The sequence below is a fragment of the Delphinapterus leucas genome, chromosome 1 (assembly GCF_059928025.1).
Source record: "Delphinapterus leucas isolate spDelLeu-1000000601 "Yukka" chromosome 1, BTC_Dleu_Yukka2, whole genome shotgun sequence".
In the NCBI taxonomy this organism is placed as follows: domain Eukaryota; kingdom Metazoa; phylum Chordata; class Mammalia; order Artiodactyla; family Monodontidae; genus Delphinapterus; species Delphinapterus leucas.
Genome location: NC_143129.1, coordinates 41,305,704 through 41,328,520, shown reverse-complemented (window position 1 = coordinate 41,328,520; position 22,817 = coordinate 41,305,704). Strand labels below are relative to the sequence as shown.

At 49.2% G+C, this 22,817-nt stretch overlaps 1 protein-coding gene across 8 annotated transcripts in view; it reads right to left on the bottom strand.

The window, feature by feature from the left end:
- The window catches only part of SRGAP2 (SLIT-ROBO Rho GTPase activating protein 2), a 235,321-nt gene that overhangs the window by 8,656 nt on the left and 203,848 nt on the right, over positions 1-22,817 (bottom strand). For all 8 annotated transcript variants that reach the window (XM_022593603.3, XM_022593605.3, XM_022593604.3 and 5 more), the window contains 7 exons: positions 21,587-21,664; positions 20,524-20,658; positions 18,618-18,723; positions 8,444-8,668; positions 4,754-4,833; positions 2,512-2,692; positions 878-1,024 (listed from right to left, as the gene is read on the bottom strand). In XM_022593603.3, coding sequence (XP_022449311.1) covers positions 878-1,024; positions 2,512-2,692; positions 4,754-4,833; positions 8,444-8,668; positions 18,618-18,723; positions 20,524-20,658; positions 21,587-21,664 — 952 coding nt within the window. The remainder of the gene's footprint in view (positions 1-877; positions 1,025-2,511; positions 2,693-4,753; positions 4,834-8,443; positions 8,669-18,617; positions 18,724-20,523; positions 20,659-21,586; positions 21,665-22,817) is intronic.

The following is a 22,817-nucleotide window of genomic DNA, read 5'->3' as shown; positions in this document are numbered from 1 at the left end:
GATTAGTTCTCCAATAACCTGAATGTCTCTAGGGGAGGCAGCAGCACACAGGCGTGGAATCCCTCTAGACGGTCAGATCGGGTGTGGGTGGAGTTAAAACCCCAGGATGCTGCTAACAGCCACTGTGAAAGCTGGGGGGCACAGTTACGAGCCTGCTGGACAGAAGTGGGAATCTGCAAAGGGACTAACAGGGAAGGATAATACACAGGGCCAAAGCAATAGGGGAAAAAAATGGCAAATTATTTCTACTGGTGTGAAAGGGCAAGAGAAAAGGGAGCTGGGGGGTTAGACAGTGAAGAAAGAGCTCAGGACAAAGCTTTCCTTGTGGGGGTTGGTGGGGGTAGTGGTCGCCTTTCCTCCAGGGGAGCGAATGCAGGATGAGGGAGAAACAGACATGTGATATCTAAATAAACCATCTAGGGTGACATGAACCTGGTAGAAGATGCACGAGACTTTGGATCTTTGGACAGACAAGGGCCAAGGAAGACATCAAAGATTATTAGTTGAGTCAGAATTGGAAAAGAGAAGGCACCTCTGAGAAACAGTACAAAACCAAGTTACGTGAAGTGACTACAGCTTTGGCCAAGTTTTCAGCAGTCAGATGGCCAGGAAGGTCTGAGCGGACAGACGCTGCAGGGACAGAGGGGCACACCCGTCCTTAGCGTGACGGCCGCTAGCCGGAGACCTGGGCCTGCTGATGAGGACTGTGGATGCTTCCTTGGCCCTGTCCACCTTGGAGCAGCCACGAGCACATGCAAGCTGTCGGGCCGGGAAGTGGGGGGATGCAGCACAGGGATGGAGAAGGCGGTTAGGCCAGAGGGTGAGGCGGGGTGTCGCAAGTCATTCAGGGGAGCAGAAAATGAAAAGCAGAGCTTACTTGTTGATGTTTGCAAGATAAATATCGGCTACATGACCCCCACTGGGACAGCTGGCCCCCGCTCTGGCTGTCACCTTTTCTTCAGGTGGCTCAGAAATGACCTCAATCTCAGACTTGGGGCTGGACCTCTCCACGACACCGTCCTCGCTGGGGGAGAAGCGGCAGGCAGGCAGGGAGGAGGGGAGAACAACAACAACACAAAAAGCAGTGTTAAATCGGCAAGATGGCCCCCCTGACACACACACGACCCCACGACGGTTCTGAGGCAGCAGCGACGCCTGGCTGGGCTCTGGGAGCGGAGGCAAGGAAAGCTACGGGCCTTTGGAGGGTCATTTAAATAAAGATAAATAATCCTGCTGAGTTCTGCGGGGTCCTCAGATCCTCCGAAAGCTGGGCTAGGGGACTCCTGGATTCGAGGTGTCTGCCTTCTACCCCTCGCTGCTTTCCCGGGGCAGCTGTGCTGGGGCCACCTCCTGCAGGAGGTCCAGGTGGCCGTTTATGTGCTCAGGTCCCGAGCACAGCTGGGCAAGGGCAGTCAGCTCTGCCGTGGCTCTGGAGATGCCGGCGTTGAGGCAGGACACTGCCACACTCTGTCGTAGTGCATCTAGCCCTGCTTAGAGCGTCCAAGCCGGTCCCAGGTCTCTCCACGGCTCTCCCGGCCCCTCTGGCTACTGATGACAAAGAAAGCCCCTTCTCCCCCACAATTCATCTTCTCTCGGTCCTGGAGTGAAGTCATAATGCTAAATTTGGGAGGGTCCACGCACAGATGGCCACCAGGTATGCGATGTTATCAACAGAGGGAGGATTTCCCCGCAGAACGAGCTGGGGAGAGGCTGGGAGGGTGCAGACTCATTCAGGATATCAACCTTTAAAAAATAATATTAAGGGAAGGACTAAAAACACTGACAGCATCGTATCCAAGGGGAGGGAGTCGGGGTCAGAGGCAGGGCAATGGGGCAGGGAGGCAGATTTGAGGGGCCACGGGGAAAAGCCTTCCTGATGCAAAAACATTGCTTCAAAGAGCAGGAACCAACCTACAGCCCATGTGATGAAGTCTCTCTGGAGCCAGTCCATGTTCCCTTTGTTCCCCGACATCCTTTCCCCTCTTCTCCCCTGTCTTTCTCCAAGTCAACCTCATCTGGGTTAAATGAACTGGGTTATTTCCACAAGGCTGGCTGCTTAAGCTAGATTTCTACTAGAAAACGAACTCAACATTTTCATTTGCAAGTGGAAAAGTGCCATCAGGTTGTTTAAAAAAAAAGACAGAGAAATCAAAATGTTTTCCCAACCTGATCTTTCCAGAAAGGAAATATAAGTGGTCAAATAATAACCCCTCATTATCACTCATCAGGTATAAATGTGGATGAGTGCTGGCTGGCAAGTTTCTAAAATGACTGGGGGTGGGGGAAGGTGGTGGAGATGTGATTGGCGGGGGAGTAGAGAGTGGAGAGATGAAAAAACAATTCTCCACTCAGTCTCTGAGTCTGGGGGCCCTTTAAAGGAACCGCGACACTTCAGGACTGTGTCGGCGCCCCCTAGGGGTTGGTCTCCCTCATCCTCCTGGGCTCCAGAAATAAAGTCTCACTCCCACAGTGCGGCCAGGGACCCCTAAAGGTGCAGGAGGCCTAACGTACGTGTCTTGGACCACGATGTACTGATGGGGGATGAGTCCGTCGATGCCATTGTGCCGGCCTTCCCACCAGTCGTCGGAAGCCCGCTGGTAGAGCAGCAGGGATGCCCCCTTCTTGAAGGACAGCTCTCGGGCTGTCCGGCCCACGTAGTCAAACTTGGCAATGGCCTCGATGGGCTCACACTCTGAGAGGGGTGGAAAAGAAGGAAACACATGCTGTTGGGACTCACAGACTCAGGAAACTGGGTAGAAGAGCCCAGCTAGCTGAACTTACAGTGGTGGGAAGATAACCTAGTGTGAAAATAAGTCACGGATGATCTATAAAGCAGGTATTCCCATGCAGGCTGTGCAAACCCCTGAAAGCACTTGTATGCCCTTCCTTGCCTTTGCTTATGCTGTTCCCTCCACTTGGAATCCCTCTCTCTGTCACGTGCCTGATGAAACACATTGAATCACAACTCAAACATCACCTGCTTCCTCTAGTAACTTCCTTGGTGTTCTCATAGCTCTTTATGCCATACTGTACTTGTAAGCATTACTTCCTTTCTGACTATAAAATAACTCCATTAATTTAGAACACTTAACATATTGTACTTTGAATAATTTATTTACATTATCCACTCTCCCTACTAGAACATGAGCTTTTAGTTGCTATAAAGAGAAAATAACTTGCCCAATCAACTTTCCAAGGAGCAAAATATGGAAATATATGTTGTGGTCAATACATGGAAAAATGCACATGTAAGTGATTTGAAAAATTAAAAGGGGTGTGCAAAGGCAATGTATTTTTACTTTTGTGTGCGCTTCTGTTTCCTCATCTATAAAATGAGGATAATAATAGTGCCTTTTTCAGGAAGTTGGTATGAGGAGTCAACAAATAACAATTTGTAAAAGTGCTCAGAACGGTGTGGGCCCACAGTAAGTGCTACACACGTGTCAGCTACTGTTATTACTGTCATCGTTGTCATTATCTGTTCTGGGCTGCAGGTAGAGGTCAGAGAGCAAAAGGAAGGCTCCCACAAATCAGGAACCCAGGGTTAAAATCAGATATTCTGAGTAGTGGAGAGAAAGGCTACTTACAAACAAGACTATGCCTAGACAACCGGGGCAGGTGGGTCTGCTCCTGAATGGGCAGGGCTGGGGACTTCACTACAGGGGGCCCGTCTAAATATCCCAATGTCAGTTCCATACAGCTGCGGGTTTGTCACTCGACCTCTCTGGCCTCAGTTTTCTTAACTATTAAATAGCAGCTGTATCAATCTCACTAGGGATTAAGAGATAAGACATATACAGCCTCTAGCAGTGCTGGGCGCACGTAGGCTCTAATCAAATACGAATTTCCCTGGTTCACCAAATCCCTTCCCATTGTGTGGTAAATTACCATATTGATCCATCTGACCTTAAGAGCCAAATCAGCAATCCTAATTTCTTTTTCTCCTTTAAAAGCTGGCTTAGGATTGCAGAATTCATAGCAAGGCAGGGAGCACTGCAGCCTGTGCCATTTTGTTCTTGTGCCCAGAAAATTCTGAGGCCCCTTGTCAGCTGCTGAGACTTCCAGAGCCCAAGCGATCCAGAAATGGAGGTGTAGAACTGTTGGCAGGAGGGGGAATGTGCTGGCTGGACAGACCCTAATAAATCATGGGCACCGCCGAGGCCCACGGACGACAGCTGCGCATTCCAGCTCTCGACGCACACACGCCAGGCTGTGCAGCGCATGTCTGTGCTTTGGAAAGGGTCAATTTTTCCAGTCGGCAGGCGTGAGAGCATGTGGTTTCTGCATCCTGATTCCCATCCCCCTCTGGCTTGCTTCTGCCGGGTTCTTGGCACCCAGCTTCACTATTCCCTGGGCCCTCTGTTTTTCAAATGAGCTCTCCTTCCCTTTGGTCTCCAGCTACCTGGCAGGAGTCTGGGCCATGACAAGGGACTGATAGTATGCTGGTGAGACAGCCAGATGAGACAAAGAGCTGGGAGGTGGATGAGGGGCAGTGAGGTGGGGTGAGAAGGGTGAAAGATGAAGGGCTAAGGTCTAGCTCTTCACCTCTGGTTTAATACAGAGACCACTCTATTTGAGAAGGTGGGCTGTCTCTCCAAGAAAGGGAAGGAATGAAGCTGGGAGGCAGGAGAGCTCCCTGCTCGTCTTGAGGGGACTGCTGGACAGGAAGGGTCATCAGGAGCACAGGATATATAATCTCTCCTTTCTGCTTCACCACCCCACTGTCCCACTGACTCCAAGTGGGGCCTCGTACCGTCATCACTTGTGTGGTGCTCTGCGGCCACATCCTGGGTTGAGTCTTCAGCCGAGGTAGTCTCTCCGTGAGGGCTGTCACTGCAACAGAACCAAGAGTAACTGGGACCTCAGCATTTGCTTACAAAATTCTTGTCTTCTCTTTCACACAGCTTCCTTGGACATGGGATCTATCCTAGACTCTCTAGATCCTGATCACATACTCCAGACAGATGCTTATAATGAAATGTAAGGCTCTCGGGATTCTCTAGGCTAGCTCCCGCTACGAAAACTACTCGAGACTACATGGGACTTACAACATCTTGAGACAAGGGGAACCCCATTTGAACTTATAAATCTTTTCGAAAATACGGAACAACTTAGCTCCTCAAGGGCTATTTCTCTAGGTGAATTAGTTCCTGGAGGGAGCGTGGTGGAAGGGCAACACTGGGCTTTAGCATCGGATACAACTGGATCCAAATACCAGCTCTGACACCTGGTAGCTGTGCGACCCTGGGCAATTACTCAATCTCTTTCAGCCTCAGATACCTAATCTCTGAATCGAGGATAATGGTCTATATATCTCACAGAGTTGTGTTAGGATTCAATGAAATAAGAGGGAGTGATTAATAAGCAGTGCTTTCTTTCCTTCTTTCTCATTTTGCTTGATGCCTCTGGCTGCTTTGTGGTTTAGTACTGGTGAGAAAGTAGGAGGTGAGTCATAGAAATGAGTGGGAAACACAAGCAGGGGAAGAAAGTCTGCTGTGGGCTGGACACTGCAAGAGGGCAGCGGATGAGAGCTGGGTCAAGTTCTTGACAGAATTCATGGAGCCTCAAATTACCCAGGGTGGAGAATCGAGAATGAGCAGGGAAGTTATTAGGAAAGTCATTTCTACTCCTGATCTCTTGGATTTCAGAGTGCATGGGGAGGGGCACCAGGAAGTTCTGACTTCCTGAAAAGTAGAGAAAAACCCTGTTCATTTCTAAAGTTTCTTCCTCTGGTGGTAGGTAGTAACCAGTGAGACTTTCCAGGCAGTTCTATGGAAGCACCATCACCCCTCAACCCCACATCCTGGCTTCAGTTTCTACCTTTGAGCCTACAGCCTCTCCCTCCTCAGCGGACGGGTCCTTCGCTCCTAGAAAGTTCCTCAAAGACCAGGGGACGAATTTAGAACTCACCCCGTGTGAAGCAAGGCAGTTCCAAGGAGGCTCTCCAGATCCCAGAGAACATTATGGGAGAACATCAACAGGGATTCCTCTTTATCAGAAAATGTGGGCACACTTTCTCACTGTTTTCTGGGCCTCAAAACCCTCTGAATGAGTTTGGTGACATTCTGGAAACCCTTGGGACCCCAGGGGTGTGCAGGGCAAAGGCTCACTTTTCCCCAGACCTCTGAGTTCATTTCTTTGGCCGTCCGCTAAGGCGGCAGCTCCCAAATTTCACGGAGCCCTGGACTGCTTGTTAAAAAGAGACTGCCTCACCCATTCCCAGAGTTCCCGATTCACTAGGTCTGGGTGGAGTCGGGGCACTTGCATTCCTAATCAGCCCGTGTCAGGCAGGTGCCGCTGGTCCAGGGACCCCACTTTGAAAACCACTGCTCTAAGGTAAAGACAAGCTGATGCTTTATAAGGTCCCTTCTAGCCCTGAAATGCTATGCTTCTCTCATTCCACACGCACACCCCAGCCTACCTAACACCTGCGGTCTCAGAAGCAGCCCAGCATGCTGCACCACAGGCAGTCCTGGAAAACTGGGTTCCGGTTTCAGGGCTGGTAAGCGTGGTGCAGTGGGGCTGTGGGGAGGCCAAGCGGCCTTGGTGCTCCCTCTTCCTGGCTGTTCTGGTCTCCTGGCCCATCTCCAGTATACTTGGGCTCTGACTCCCCCTTTGCCACCCCTCCCTCCCCTCCTTCATCCATCTTAGCTCACTTTGCTGGCACTTCTCTCTTCTGATGGAGAGGCTGGGAGCCTTCTGAGTGGCTATGAACCCAGCAGTCAGATGGTCCCTCCTACCCAAGGTCATTTACTCTTGATCCTGGGGTGCTTCTGGCCTCCCAGCCAGTCTGTGGTAGTAACAGGCCCTGACTAATCTTGTGGTTTTCCCAGAGGCTGCTAATAAATGGCAGATGCACAACCAATGGGGCTGGGTGGTGGTGGTGTTGTGCTGGGAGAAGACCTTGGACAGAACTGAGAGGTAGGTGCCCTCCCATCTGTGCCCGGTGAGCCCTACCAGGGCCCTGCTGCACCGGGCCGTGAGGTGGGGCTCTGTGTCCTGGAATGGGTCCAGAGCCTGTAGCGGTTTGATATGTGAGAAGGCAGGTGAAGCAGGAATCGGGAACAGTATTCCACAGCTTTTCAACACTCATGCAAGGGAAACCAACTCTCCAAGTCACATGCACAAGGACAGCTCCCTGGAGCCCACCAGCCAGTAGGCTGAGACTCGAACAACATCCCTAGTCCCCACCAGCCATCTGTCAGTGACCGGAAGCTTTCTCTCCGAGCTGGTGAGCCTAGATTTCTCCAGCTCAGTCTCAGATGCCGGGATCTACAGGACAGCAGAGAAGACCGAACTCAGCGATGTCAGTGGTATTTTTATGTTCACAGACACATGAATAGCATTTTCCTCACTCCTTGAGCTGGAGGCTCCTTCTGTGGGGATCGGGGAGAAGCATGGACTGACTGGCCTCTCATTAAGTGAGCAACCTCCCCTGTCCTCCCCTACCTCAGTCCATAGCAATGGGGCTGGCTGAATTGCTTCCAGATGTTGAATTCAGATGGAATCCGATTTGGGCTGGCTTATGCTTTCAGCCCAGGCTGAAACACTGTTTAGGGGAAGAAGGGAAAGGGAGGAGGAGGAAGAGGTAAGGGATGTTAGGGAGTAAAAGAGAGAGGCAGTTGTCTTTGCGTTTACTGGGAAAATGGCCCTGTAAGTGGCACGATGGGGGCAGTGTGGGGCAGTGGGTTGTACCCTGCACTGACAGTCAAGGGGTCAGGGCTGGGATCCCCACCACTGGGGTGGCCTCAAAGATCGTCCCTGGCCTCTCTAGATTGCAATGACTTAATCTATAAAATGGAAATGTGTTATTTGTCTAACGGAAGGGTCTAGTAAAGATGTGCCCTAGGGATTCCTTTTATATCTCCGTTTCCAGGTGAAGTCATGACGAACCTGCTTCAGTGGGGCACTGGGCCTAACCTGCCGAAAATGGACCTTACCCCACTTTCTCATCACAAATGTCTGAGATCATTATTAAATTATCATTGTATAAGCTCACAGTCAGGAAATTACGCTTCATAACTGAAATCTTCCCAATAAGACAGAAATTCCCTGGGACGCAGGACTGTTCTTCTCACAATAGCCAGCTTCGAGCAGGAGCCAGAGAGACACTGCTGCCGGATGAACGGCAGTTCTGCGTACAACCTGATCAAATTTCCTTTCCCGGAGATCATTAACGTTCCTGTTATTGCTGTCGTTATCGTTCAGAATGGTCTCTCATCACTCAGAACTTGTAAAAAAGGAGGCAGCCTGAAGTGGCACTGAGTAGTTTGGGTCGAGGTGGGGCCCTGCCTACAGCAACCCCCGATCCTGGCAGCTTGAAGTGCCTCGGAGTGGGAGGTGGGGAGGATCTGGGTGTTTCCCTCGGTCTCGCTTGGCCATCTGGCCCCCACGCCAGTGCGTGTTGGTGACATTTCCCCTCCTCCAACCCTGAGCCCCCTACCAGTAATCCTCCGTGCTCCCTCCTCTGCTGTAGATGGGGCCCTCCAGCTCCCTAGGGTTTGGGAAGATGTTCTCGTGCTGGATGATGATGGTTTTGATCAGCTCATTCACGTGGGCTTGGCAGGACACCTGGTCATGGCCCTCAGGCACTGACATCAGCGAGGGCCCGAAGCAGATGGCGAGGTTGTAGGGGTCCATCATGTTCTCTTCACTGAACTGTGATAAACTGGAGGAGAAGGAAAAGGGGGCAAGCTGAAAAGAACTCGCATGAATGCCCAGAAAACACAATCACAGGAGGCACTGCCAGGAGCAAGAACAGAAGCAGCACAGACGGCCCCCTGCTTTTCTGGGCGTCAGAGCCCTTCTAGAAAGCCGGTAGGGGGAGAAGAGAATGACCACCAGGACACTATTCAGGAGCCAAGGGAAGGCCAAGTGGAGGTCCCTCCTTGCAGATCTCACCCCTCCTCTTTCTCCAGCTCCCTGTTCAAATCCTACTTACCCCCCAATCTCCACCCCAACCCTAGACCATATCCACCAAATCTACCCTGCCTTGAGGACACACCACTCTGCAGAGCTGGATACGCTCCCACAGACCAACCCACTAAGCCGACAGAACAGACGGAGCCCCTTGGGCTGCCCTGGTAATGACACGGTCAGAAGACGCAGGCATTGTGCGTTGTGTACCTTCTTGAATGGCAAAATAATCAAATTATTAGGGATATTCCATTCTAAGCTCTAGACTTATTTTAAAAAATAGCCAACCGATTAGCTTTTGTATTCCATCAAGCCCGTGAATTTCTTCCTGGAATAGCTAATGCAATTGTTTTCCATTTTCATAATATCCTCCTCCACTATTACATTCAGGATTTATTCAGGAAAAGGTCAGCATGTAGCTCAGCTCCTGCTCAGGCTTCCCCTGGATGCAGTTTGACTTCATTATTGGGTATTTTATTCCAGGAACTCCCCCTTTCCAGCCAGCAGCTGCTCCAGCCATACCTCCAACCCTGGCAAAGGACCCAAGCCCTTCAGTGGTGAGCACCCACTGGTCTGTCTGTCCAGGCACTGAAGGCTGGGCTAGTTCTGGATGTACCCCGCCCCTAGGAGTCTGCAGACATGTGAGCTCTGCTACGGGGCTCTGCCTCCCTCGTGGGCATCTGGATTCTGACAGATCTTGAGAGGATACCAAAGCCATGGTGCTTAGCCAGAGGCCTGGGACTCAGCTGTCTTCATCTGAGTAGCTGTTCTTCAGAACTGAGCAGAGTTGACTTCTAGTGTATCCAGCATCCAGACTCAAATGACCAAGCTGGTCTCTATCTCAGTGATTCTCTCCTTCCCTGAAGATTCAGGTACGTCCCCGGTCCCCCCACAGAATCACTGCAGAACATGTGAAGTGGGACAATGAAGTGGGACAGTGACAAACAACTGTCATGGCTGAGGACCACTGCTCTGTAGGACCCGGTCAGATGCAGGGAGGCCTGAGATGGGTGCGTTGATGGATCTCAGTGGCCGGACTGCTTCATAGGAGGTTTTAAAGATTTAATTTTATAATCCTTCTCTGGCTCCTGAGTTAAAAGAGAGCAGAGATTCAGAAAAGGCTGGTAGATGTTTCCAAGTCTACTTCTTGGTCAAATAAAAACTGGAGAGAGACAGGAGAGATAATTAGCTTGGGAACCTTAGCAGGGACAACGGAGGCATGAGGTGCCACGGGGCTAAAATTGTAACCCATCCCAGGCTGGCTGGTTCCTCGAGTCATGGAGGGACAAGCAGGAGGAAGCCCGTTTCTTTAGTGTGATCTGACAACGTTTTGGTAACATGCAAGGAAAGCAGTAGTTTCTGGGGAGCCTGGTGGTCAAAGGGAGATAAACTCTAGGCCTGAGGGTCCCAGGCTAAGCTCACTGAGAGAAGAGGAATCTTGCCCGGCCTTCTAAGGCAAGGACTGCTCAACTCCTAGGTGGCTACAATGACCAGGGCCAGAGAGGACCTGTGTTTGTGCACTGGGGTCCACTTCTCATGGGTCCAGGTCCATTTCTTATTCCCATTAAAATACAGACCAAGATCCTTCTTTCTCTTCCAATCTACTGGAACACCTAAGTTCTGGGGGTAAAGCCATGGTGCTTAACTACTTGAGGGACACAGGCTCCTTCAAGAATTTGACAAAAACTAAGGATTCTCTCCCCAGGGAAATTAATATATGAGCACATAACAAATGCACACAATTCTGTATATAATATAATGGTGCTAATAATCCTTGAAGACTCTGATGGCTGTACCTAGTATAAGACCTCAAATACTGGATTTTTATTTTTGAAGAAATATCTAAAATGGATAATACTGGTAACAGCTCCCTCTTTAAAAAAAATATTTTTTTGGTATCGACTTCTACACATGCCATCTCCTCTAAGAACTGTACTATATTTCTTTAGGTTCTGTCCATAACACGAGTGAACTTTCCTAATTGATTTGAACTCATCCTCTTTTGAGCACCTTAAAAAGGTCCAGTGTAGTGGGTTTTGGGGGGAATGAGAAAATCAGGATTGGCGTGGGAAAACTGTTTTTCATCATGCATTTTTCTGGACTTTTTACTTTTAAATGATGCACATTTGTTGGTTCTGAAGAACCTAGGAGCAGGACAGGAATAAAGACGCAGACGTAGAGAATGGACTTGAGGACACGGGGAGTGGAAAGGGGAAGCTGGGACGAAGTGAGAGAGTGGCATGGACATATATACACTCCCAGATGTAAAATAGATAGCTAGTGGGAAGCAGCTGCATAGCACAGGGAGATCAGCTCGGTGCTTTGTGACCACCTAGAGGGGTGGGATAGGGAGGGTGGGAGGGAAACGCAAGAGGGAGGGGATATGGGGATATATGTATACATATAGCTGATTCACCTTGTTATACAGCAGAAACTAACACAACATTGTAAAGCAATTACACTCCAATAAAGATGTTTAAAAAACACGATGCACATTTGTATCTCTGATTACATTTAAAAAGAAAAACAAAACATCCCAAGAATTTTGGAGTCAAGCAGACCTGGTTTTGAGTCCCAGCTCCATTGCTTACCATCGTTTTGTACTAGTTCCCTAGTTTCTTCATAAAATGGGGGCAATTATGTGCCCCCTTGATGGGCTGTTGTGAAGATTAAACGAGGTAATATGTGCAAAGCACTTAGCACTGTGCCTGGCACATAGATGATGTTTAAGAAATATTTTCTGTCATTTTAATGTCCTGTTTGCTTCTTGACATAGGACCTTTTTTTTTTTTTGCGGTACGCGGGCCTCTCACTGTTGTGGCCTCTCCCGTTGCGGAGCACAGGCTCCGGACGCGCAGGCTCAGCGGCCATGGCTCACAGGCCTAGCCGCTCTGCAGCATGTGGGATCCTCCCTGACCGGGGCACGAACCCGTGTCCCCTGCATCGGCAGGCGGACTCTCAACCACTGCGCCACCAGGGAAGCCCGACACAGGACCTTTGATTTCAGTCAGGGAATGGAAAAGCAGGGCCGCTGACGTTTGGCAGTAATTGACTTACAGGTGTCCACCGTCTTCTTCTCCTGACAGGCATAATCTAACAAGCTGAGGGCTCTGCATACCCAAATCAAAACCTTAAATCCTCAGGGAGAGCACGAAGCTTTGAACACACTGTTTTAAACATATGACATTTCCATTAAAAACCTTCAACTTCACGGCCTCCAGGGGTTTGATTTGGCAACACCCAACAGACCATGGGTAAGATATTATGCATCAGGGTTGATTTCAGGTTTGAAAGGGATGAAGAGAAATTGTATTTTTCACCATGGCCCCAGGCAAAACGTGGGGTTGAGAATCTGTAAATCCATGGTTTAACAGACTTTCCCAAAAGCCTCCTTAAGAGATAAGAAGTGGAAGGTAATTGTGGCTGACTCTTCCTGATGGCCCTTCAAAGGCACTCCCTCACTCCCCTTGCCTATAAAGCCCCCTGTCCCCAACTTCCATGCTCCCACATCTATTAACTGACTTGCCTTCCTCCCTATGCAGCCAATCCCATCCCCTCTCACCTCCTCAAGAATAGCACTCCAGCAATTACCTTGCTCTCTCCTCCACCATCAGTTCTTCTCTATGGGGTCACCCCCACTAGCATGCCAATGTGCAGCGATACCACCCATCTTAAAAACAGTATTCTCCCTTAAGTCCGTATCCATACTGAATTACGGTCCCATTCTCTTCTCTTTATAATAAAATTCTTTGAGAGTTGTCTCTGATTCTCTCATTCTTCTTTACCGGTTCTGTTATGGACTGAATTGTGTCCTCCCTGCCCCCCGAGTCATATGTTGAAGCCCTAACTTGACTGTAATGACTGTATTTGGAGACAGGCCCTTTAAGGAGGTAATGAAGGTTAAATGAGGTCATATGGGTGGGGCCCAAACCCTACAGGACTGGAGTCCTTATAAGGAGAGGAAAAGAGAGCAGAGCTCTGTCTCCCAGTGTGTGCACAGAAGAAAGGCCACGTGAGGACGCAGTGAGGTGGTTGTCTACAAGCCAAGGAGACAGGTCTCCCCAGAAACCAACCCTGCTGGCATCTTGATCTTGCACTCCCAGACTTCAGAACTGTGAGAAAACAAATTTCTGTTGTTTAAGCCACCCAGTCTATGGTATTTTGTTACGGCAGCCCTAGCAGATTCACACACCTACTCTCTTCCCGTGCGGTCCCCCAACCCCTCTATCGTGGTAAAATACACACAACAGAAAATTTACCATTTTTAACCATTTTAAAGTGTACGGTCCAGTAGCATTTAGCTGAATATGACCCCACTGTACGGATCTACCACATTTTGTTTATCCAGCACCAGCACCCCTTCTCGCTTGAACTGACACCATCAGGATTTTGCCCCTCCTCCTCCACCAAGACAACGCCCATCAAGGTCACTAGTGACATCTATGCTGCTAAATCAGTTCTCAGTCCTTTTCTTAGCTGACCTGTCATCATATTATCCCAGTTATCACACCCTCCTTGAAACACATTATGCGGCTTCTGGGACGCCGTTCCCTCTTGGTCCTCCTACACCACTGCCCACTGTCACCTGATCAATGAGGTGTCCCTGACCACTGTATATTAAAGAGGAAACCGTCACACCCACCCCTTACACTCTCCAGTCCCCTAACATGCTTTATTTATTTATTTGTTTATTTTTGGCTGCTTTGGGTCTTCGTTGCTGCCACGCTGGCTTTCTCTAATTGTGGCGAGCAGGGGCTACTTTTCCTTGGGGTACGCAGGCTTCTCATTGCAGTGGCTTTTCTTGTTGTGAAGCACAGGCTCTAGGCACGTGGGCTTCGGTAGTTGTGGCTCGTGGGCTCTAGAGCTCAGGCTCAGTAGTTGTGGCACACGAGCTTAGTTGCTCCGTGGCATGTGGGATCTTCATGGACCAGGGCTCGAACCCATGTCCCCTGCATTGGCAGGCAGATTCTTAACCACTGCACCACCAGGGAAGCACCCCCGTAACATGCTTTAATTTTCTCCACAGCCCTTATCCTCTGACATATGTTCTTCTTTTTTTTTTTTTTTGTGGTATGCAGGCCTCTCACTGTTGTGGCCTCTCCTGTTGCGGAGCACAGCCTCCGGACTTGCAAGCTCAGCGGCCATGGCTCACGGGCCCAGCCGCTCTGCGGCATGTGGGATCCTCCCAGACCGGGGCACGAACCCGTGTCCCCTGCATCGGCAGGCGGACTCTCAACCACTGTGCCACCAGGGAAGCCTCTTTTTTTTTTTTTAAATTAATTTCTTTCTTTTTGGCTGTGTCGGGTCTTCACTGCTGTGTGCAGGCTTTCTCTAGTTGCGGCGACCAGGGGCTACTCTTTGTTATGGTGAGCAGGCTTCTCAATGCGTTGGTTTCTCTTCTTGCAGAGCACGGGCTCTAGGCGTGTGGGCTTCAGTAGTTGTGGCACGTGGGCTCAGTAGTTGTGGCTCATGGGCTCCAGAGCACAGACTCAGTAGTTGTGGCTCATGGGCTTAGTCTTCCCGGACCAGGGCTTGAACCCGTGTCCCCTGTATTGGCAGGTGGATTCTTAACCACTGTGCCACCAGGGAAGTCCCATGACATCTGTCCTTATCAGTTTTGCCTGTCTTCCTCCAGTTCTATGTGCTACGTAGGCTCCATGAGGGCAGAGACCTTGACTGTTGGGTGCAATCTTAGATATCCAGCAACTAAAACAGGGCCTAGCACACAGTAAATGCTTAATAAATACATGTTAAATAAATAAGTGAATAAATACATGAGCATCTGTGAGACTCTAGGACAATCCAGCCACAATTCTACTTGTCCATTTTCATACAGAAGCTAAAACACTCCTTGTGAAAGTCAGAAGAGCAGCACAGACAGAATCTTTCCAAACTGGGAGGCACTTGAGATGGTGAAGTTTGGAGGAAGACTCAGCTTTTCTGGAGAGCTGCTGAGGTGCCTTAACAGTGAAAGAAGCACCACCAATTCCCTCTTTCAGATTATGGAGCAATATTTGAGGATATAGAGTGATGCTTCTCAGACCTTCACGTGCCTATGACTCACCAGGGGATTTTGTCAAAATACAGATTCTGATTCATGGGTCGTTGTGGGTGGGGTGGGGGAGGAACTGAGATTCTGCATTTCTAACAATCTCCCTGATGATGCTGATGCTGCTGGTCTATGGACCTCGCTTGATTAGCAAGAGACTAAAAGTCTATATTGTTTGACATCTGAAGAAATCAGGTTTCAAAAGGCAAGCAGCAGAGTGAGCGGCAGTGAGGGGGAGCTACCTGCACTTTGTTTCAGGGTGAAAACCCACTGAGTAGTACAGATGCTGTGGCTGGCAGCCTCTAAAATGAACCCTATGGTCCCTGCCTACTGGTATTCCTGCCCTTGTGTAGTTCTCTCCCTTTGCGTGTGGGCTAGATTTAGTGACTCGCTTCTAGTGAATGGAGTATGGAAGAAGTGATGGGACGTAACTTCTGAGATTAGGTTACAAAGACTGGCTGCTCTCTTGGGCACTCTGTCACTCACTTGCTTGGAGCAAAGCCAGCTGCCATGTCATGAGCAGCACTATGGTGAGGCCCATGTGGTACAGAACTGATGGAGGCCTCTGACCAACAGCCAGCCAGGAAATGAGGCCCTCAGTCCAACAACCTGCAAGGGACTGAATCCTGCCAACACCACGTGGATCCTTTCCCAATCAAGCCTTCAGAAGAAACTACAGCCCTGCCCCCAGTACACTCGCCGCAACCTCAAGAAACCTGGAGCCAGAGGCCCCAGCTAAGCCGCACCTAGATTCCTGATCCACAGAAACTGTGACATAAAAATAAATGCTTATTGTTTTGAAGTTGCTAAGTTTTAGGGTAATTTATTACACAGCAATTGGTCATCAATGCAGATGCTAAGAAAGGATAACGTTAATAATTAACAATTAACAAGGCCTGCTGGACAGGCATGTACCCAAGGCTCATGGAGTGGATTGAACACTAGCTATATAGACATATGTGGAACCAGGTCAAGTCCACACAGCACTGGTGCACTGGGTAAGGAGCTCCACACATATATCTCAGTTCTGGGGGTTCCTTGAGATGGAGGATGTGTACAACCCCGAAAACGACAATAGCCAGAAATAAAGTACACACTGTCAGGACATGTAACAGCAAAGGAGAGGGGTCCTAAAAGTCTGGGCCCAGGGAGAGTTTCCAGACTGGGCCCAGTCTGCATACTTATCACCTGTCACCTTCCTGTGCAGGCAGGTGGTCTTCTCTATCGCCTGTGTCCTGCACTCCATTTATTATTTCAGGAAACACTGTGGTTATTAATGCTGCATCTTTTCAATGAAAGACTTTGATGAGCAAGTTAATCATTTTTTAACCAGAAAAAGAAGTGAAACAAAACAAAAGTCATCATTTGAATGGGTGCAGTTTTCCATGTTTCCTTCGACAGTGGCCACCCTCTCCAGCTCTTATGATGCTTCCTCTACCGTTTCTCCCCACCCACAAACTCCCTCACCCCTCCACTTAGCAGGAGGAAAATGTGGGCAGGATGAGGCCATTGTGCTTACACACACAGTCACCCCAGGACCTGCCTGCTCCCCTGCCTGTTTACCCACGACCGACATGTTCCTCGCTCTGCGGGAGCAGACTAGGCTCTTTGAGGGCAGGTATCGGTCAATGAGGGGAGACAAGGCCTGGTGGCCCTGAGGGGACCGACTGGCTTGAGAGTCATTACCAGAGTTTCCGTCTGCCTAAAACGGGCAGCATGTGAAACCCTGTGTGAGTCATGAGGGGTTCTCAACTAAAGGCAGTTGTGGTGCTGAGTCAGGGCTTGGCTAATGAATGGTGCAGACACAGACACGTGGAAGCAGCAGGCTGCTGGGCCAGGACCCTCTGTCACTCTGCAGGGCCAGCAACAGGGCTAGAGGACAGTGTGATTGCCCCTGAAAGGTCTCAGGCGGGGGCTGCTAGCCCAGATGCCTCAAGGTCAGGCTGACCCTGGTCTGTAAGCAGAGGCTGAGACGGCCTCTGAACTTGTATTTCTTTGAAGTAGGGAGCAACCCACTAGGAAGAGTCTTCATTTTCACAAAGCAATATGAGCTAAAACACCCTAGCCCCTTGGTCTACTTTTTGTTTTCCCTTTTTCAAAAAAATAGATTCATGGATCTAAAGAAATGTTTCCCCACTCTATGAAAAGCCATAAAGCCAGAGGGATAACGGCAACTGAATTCAGCCTCAGCATCGGGGAGTTTCGGGGAGAGCTGGGGACTGTGGTGAACTGGGGGCGCCCGACTGCCTCATCTAGGCAGCAGCCCGTACTCCACAGGGAACTGCGGCCGTGTGGGCATGCAGATCCAGTGCTACTAGACCTAGTGATGTTTTCAAGAGAAGCTAGAAATCTAGATTTTTTTAAAAAGTAAAATCTCCCAATATTTAAATGGTTCAATGTTTTCAAGACAGAGTGGACTTAAAGGGAACACATCTATAGGCCTTATCTGGCCCTCGGGTTGCCCACTGACAGACTTTGGTCTAGGCTGTTGAGGGAGATGCTGCAGTGAAAGCAACGTGGAAAGACAGAGGTGCCTAAGGGGAGAAGCATGTCCTTGCTCGTTGTCTTTGCTGCCCTCCATGCCTGCCCTGGGCGAGGACACACTGCTTAGACAGGGAGAAATACTCTGGCTAAGCCCAAGGTCCCTCTGATCCTCAGACCTCTCTTCTAGCTACATTCACTCCCTGGCTGACCAGCTAAATACCATCAGTACACAATGACCTCACACTGTATCTCTGCTCCAGGTTTCTTCCCTGAGCATCCGATTCCTATGTTCAGCTGCCTACTTAGACTCTCCACCTGGAGGGCTAACGGGTACCTCAAGTTAACATGGCCACATCAACACCTTGTCCTGATTGCTTCTTCCACATCTTGTCTTCCCCAGCTCTACAAATGGCATCACGGCTTCCCTGCTGCTCATGTCAAAAATGTAGAATTTTTCTCTTTCCTCACATTCTATATCCTACCCGTCAGCAGGTCCTATCAAAGCTGTATTCCAAATAGATCCTACACCTGGCCCCTCATCACCCTCCACCATTCCCTCTCTGGTCTAAGCCACCACAACTCCCGACCGAGACCGCACAATAACCTCTGGTGAGGTCTCTCCCGCTTCTCTCCACATTATGGTAACTTCTCCATGAAGCAGATTTTAAAAATATATTAAAAAATCAGACCACAACATTCTTCTGCTTAAAACTTTCCAGTGGCTTCTTCAAATCTAAACTCATTGTTGCCATGACTCTGGGGCTTGATGACCTTGACCATCCCGTGGCTCCTTCTTTCACTTCATTTAGGCTGCTGCTTACATACCGTCTCCCCGGAGAGGCCTTTGCTGAAGGCCCCTCTGCAGTGTCTCTCCCTCTTTTACCTCTGCTCCGATCCCTTAACTTACACTTCCTTATTCTTCTAAGCACTTATTACTACCTCATGTTTCTGTAATTGTCTGTGTCCTCCGCTGGAACATGAGCTAAATGGTATCCAGGTTTTTGTCTCTTATTTCACAATGTATTCTTACATCTTATGACCGTGCCCAGCACACAGCAGGTGTTCAGTAAGTATCTGTTGGGCTGGAGGAATCAACATAGGTCCCTACGTAAACTTCCAGTGACCAAAGCTAAGGCCCAATCTGTTGCTCCCTGGGAAGTCTACTCACTGGTTGAGGAAGGCAAAGAGGTATCTCATGATAATCAGAGTGGTTTTGGGCAGGACCAGGAGGACCTTCCGGATGTGCAGAGCTCTCTCCTGCAGGTTGTCCATTGCTGAAAGAAAAAAGCCATGCGTTACCCTCCACTGTAACTGAGATCCCAGGAAATAGTGGTCAGAAGGCTCTGACTGGCAGCGGGTGCAATATGGAGAGCAGCCGGTCAAGTCCACACAGCACTGGGCCAGTGTAAGGAGCTCCATCTCTGTGGCTCCTTGGGGTGGGGCTGTTGTGATGGGGCATGCAGGCTCCAGAACCTTCTGCGGGTCAGGACTTAAGATGTATGCTCCTTGGGCACAGAAGGGGTTGGAGATGCTCCCCAGAGCATCAACCACCCCCTTATTACAATACCACAGGCAAGAAGCTGACCAGAAACTGCTGTGACTGCTCGACACCCAGCCTTGGAGGGCCTACATGAGGGGAGAGGGAGGGGCTGCGCAGGTCCTGTCCTGCCCACTCCACATGTGCATCACCTCATCCCCTGGACAAGTCTGGCTTATCTCCCCCCCTCCCTTATCTGCAGTGGGGATGAGGAGAATGTGGCCAGAGGCAAGAAATGGCAGGCCCCTGTGTAAGCAGTGATATCTGGGGAGAAAACCAGAGAACTCTCCTGACTCTTGTGCTGTGGACTGATTAATTCCAGGTACGGCCCTAGGCCTGTGCTTCCCTCATGGCCCGCCTCCCCACTTTCATGGTGTGCCATGTGGATATTGTCATTTTCTAGGAGAGTCTCTCCATGAAAAAGAAATGGGAGGTACTAGATCGGGAACAGATCTCAAGGGGAGGATTGGGCAGCCAAGGTCTCTTGTACTGTCCTGGCAACCCCCATCCACTTAGGGTATTCCACCTAGGCCCAGCCCTGGAAAAAGACATGAAGGTAGGAGGGATGCATGTATTCAGTCACCCACAGAACACATTTCCACTAGGACTCCCACAGAGACTGAGTAAACCAATAAAACAAGAGAGCTAGCTTCCTGAGTGTTCTGGGCCCCTCTCTCAGAATAACAGAGAGGGACAGTGCTCAGGAATCAAACTGGAAACTCGGGGGTGGGCGGTGGGGGATGAAGACCTTGGTTGATCTGGGAAGAAAAACTTTTCTCCATTTCAAAGGCATTGCCTCCTCCAGCCTCTGAAGCCACCATTTCAACGGCGTCTGCTTCCAGAATGACCTAATACTAATCCAAGTTTCCGTGGACAACAAATGAGAGGGGGGTCCAGTGTAATGATCTAAACTAAATGGCCAGGAATAGCTTTTCAAGCCCTAAATTTTAGAGTAAGAGGCAGAGAACCTCTAAGATACCTGCTTTATCTAAAGATCAAGTAGGGACTATCTCTCTCTGAGAAAACATCATATCACTACTTTTAAATGTGCAGAGGCTTTTATTCCTAGAAGAACACATATTAACACATCTCACAGGTAAGTCATGCCATATTTAAAGCAACAAGCAGGAAATATTTGTAACACTTATGTATTCTCCCTTTGTATCATGAAAAGCACAAGCACTAATATATGAGCTTCTAATAGCTGAAAAGGACTGTGTCTTATATATGAACATAAATGTATTTTAATGAAGAAAGATAAAGCCCAGCGAAGCAACAGAGTTTAAAGTGTATCAGAAAGAAAAAAGCCAGGAGTTCTGACTTGTGATCCAGACTCTTCCCAAAAAGTCATTCTTTTTCCTCCCCTACTAGGGGATAAAGGAGTGACAACAAGGAAGAGAAACTTCACCGAGGAAAAGGAAAAAAGGAAAACATTACTGGAAAGCTTATGAGAAAAAAAGACCCTGTGGAAATTTGTTATCTGTTGTTATGAGGTGCTGTGGCCCAGAAGCCAATCTGAGGCCAGGATGATACTTACTGACGCAGGCCATTAGGTCATGGAAGATGTCCTTGGGGAAGAGAGGGTGTTCCAGCCCCCGGAAGTAAAGCTTCAGGACGCCAGCTATGGAGTCCATGTCATGGTCATTCTGGTCTCCAGCCAGGGGGTCCTCTCCTAAGGATAAGCAATCCCCCCAAAAAGGAAAGAGAGAGTGAGAGAGGTAAAAACAAACAGGATGAAGCAGAGGTGGTGGGGAAGGAGTGGCCTATTCAAATCTTCATCACAGTCCATCAGCTTTCTGCCCAGCATGTTGGCCATGAGTAGGGCAACCAGGGACTAGCAAAAGCAAAGACTGCTTAGGCTCAGGGGCCCCAGGGCCAGAGGAGGGGCACAAAAGTCCATTAACATAAATTTGCTTGTGCCAGACTGGTTCAGGGACATTCCCTCTGGGCTGGGGATGGGACACAGCAATTGGCTCTCTCATGAGATCATGAAACCAGGCTGGGACTGAGCCCCTAGGGGAGGGAAATGAGGCCAGGGAGGCCAGCCCCTCTGATTAGCTCTCTCTCCTCTTGGCCTGTAACAAAGCACACCTACTTACAGGAGAACAATCATACTGGAGTTCCCTATGGAAAATTTCATATCAGATGTAATTAGATTTAATGATAGGACCAACCTCAAATTGAAACTATATATATCCATTTCAGTGACGGAAATTGCCAAAGCTTGTCCATTACCTTAATAGCCCACAAGATAATAAATGGGCTAAGATGAACAGGTACATTCGCTCTGCCACCAAGGGTTCTGGATACAGCCATAAACTGCCCAGATATCACAGTTAACTTCTTGGGTTTGGGTAGATCATCTGGAGGAGAGGGGCAGGATGAATGGGGCTGAGAAGGAGGAAACTGGGATGTACCCTGGCACCTCCCTGCATATCTGGGTGGGGGTGGGGGGATGTCTACAAGAGAGAAGGTGCTGGGCTGAAGACGGAGGCAAACTGGCTTGCTAACCTCTGGGTACCTCTCAGAGAGAAAGCGTGGAGCTAGTATCCTGGGGGGCTGGCAAACATTTGGTCTTATCTTTCAGGCTGTTTCCTCACCTCTCTCAAAGGCGTTTTTGATGTCATTCACTTCCACCTGCGATCCTGACACTCGGAAGATTCCCTCATGCTGTAGTCCTAGAAAGACAGGGAAAAGTGATCAAGGAGACAAAAAAGCAAATTCACCACCATGGCTCCAAGCCTAGCTGAGTGTCTGTCTCCCTCAGCCAGTGTGTATTTAAGCATCCTGTCTCTCTTCTTCAGGCCAGAGGAGAAAGCCTATACAAGGATGGTGGAAAAGTCACTGGAATGAATATGAGGCATTGGCCTAAAGAAAGCACCGAGTCAGAGACTTAAGGGAAGAAATGTCTACACCATTTCTGATTCTGACAGAGTCTATGAGGCAGGCTCCTTCTCCAGCCTTTGCTTCTCTGTCCCCAGCTGCAAAGTAGGGAAGTGATTCCTGGCACCTGCTTATCCCTAAGGGTCAGGGATGAGATTTGGGGGCATGGCAGGCAAGCCATTACACACCACCAGAGTTTCATAGGTCTGAGATCATACTTAGTGCTTTAGCTGTTCTAACACTGTTCGGCTGTTCTAGAGGACAATGCTTTCACTACTTATGAAAAAGGGAGGACATAAATTGGTACAACCACTATGGAGAACAGTACGGAGGTTCCTTAAAAAACTAAAAATAGAATTACCATATGATCCAGCAATCCCACTCCTGGGCATATATCTGGAGAAAGCCATAATTCGAGAAGAGGCATGCACCCCAACGTTCATTGCAGCATTATTTACAACAGCGGTCCCCAACCTCTTTGGCACCAGGGACGAGTTTTGTGGAAGACAATTTTTCCATGGATGGTGGGTGGGGGTGGGCAGAATGGTTCAGGCGGTAATGCGAGAGATGGGGAGCAATGGGGAGCGGCAGATGAAGCTTCGCTTGCTCGCCCGCTGCTCACCTCCTGCTGTGCGGCCCAGTTCCTAACAGGCCGTGGACTGGTACCGGTCCACGGCCTGTGGGTTGGGGACTCCCAATTTACAATAGCCAGGACATGGAAGCAACTTAAACGTCCATTGACAGATGAATGGATAAAGAAGATGTGGTACATATATACAAGGGAATATTACTCAGCCATAAAAAAGAATGAAATTATGCCATTTGCAGCAACATGGATGGAATTAGAGATTATCATGTTAAGTAAAGTTAAGTCAGACAGAGAAAGACAAATATCATATGATATAACTTATATGTGGAATCTAAAAAAATGATACAGGGACTTCCCTG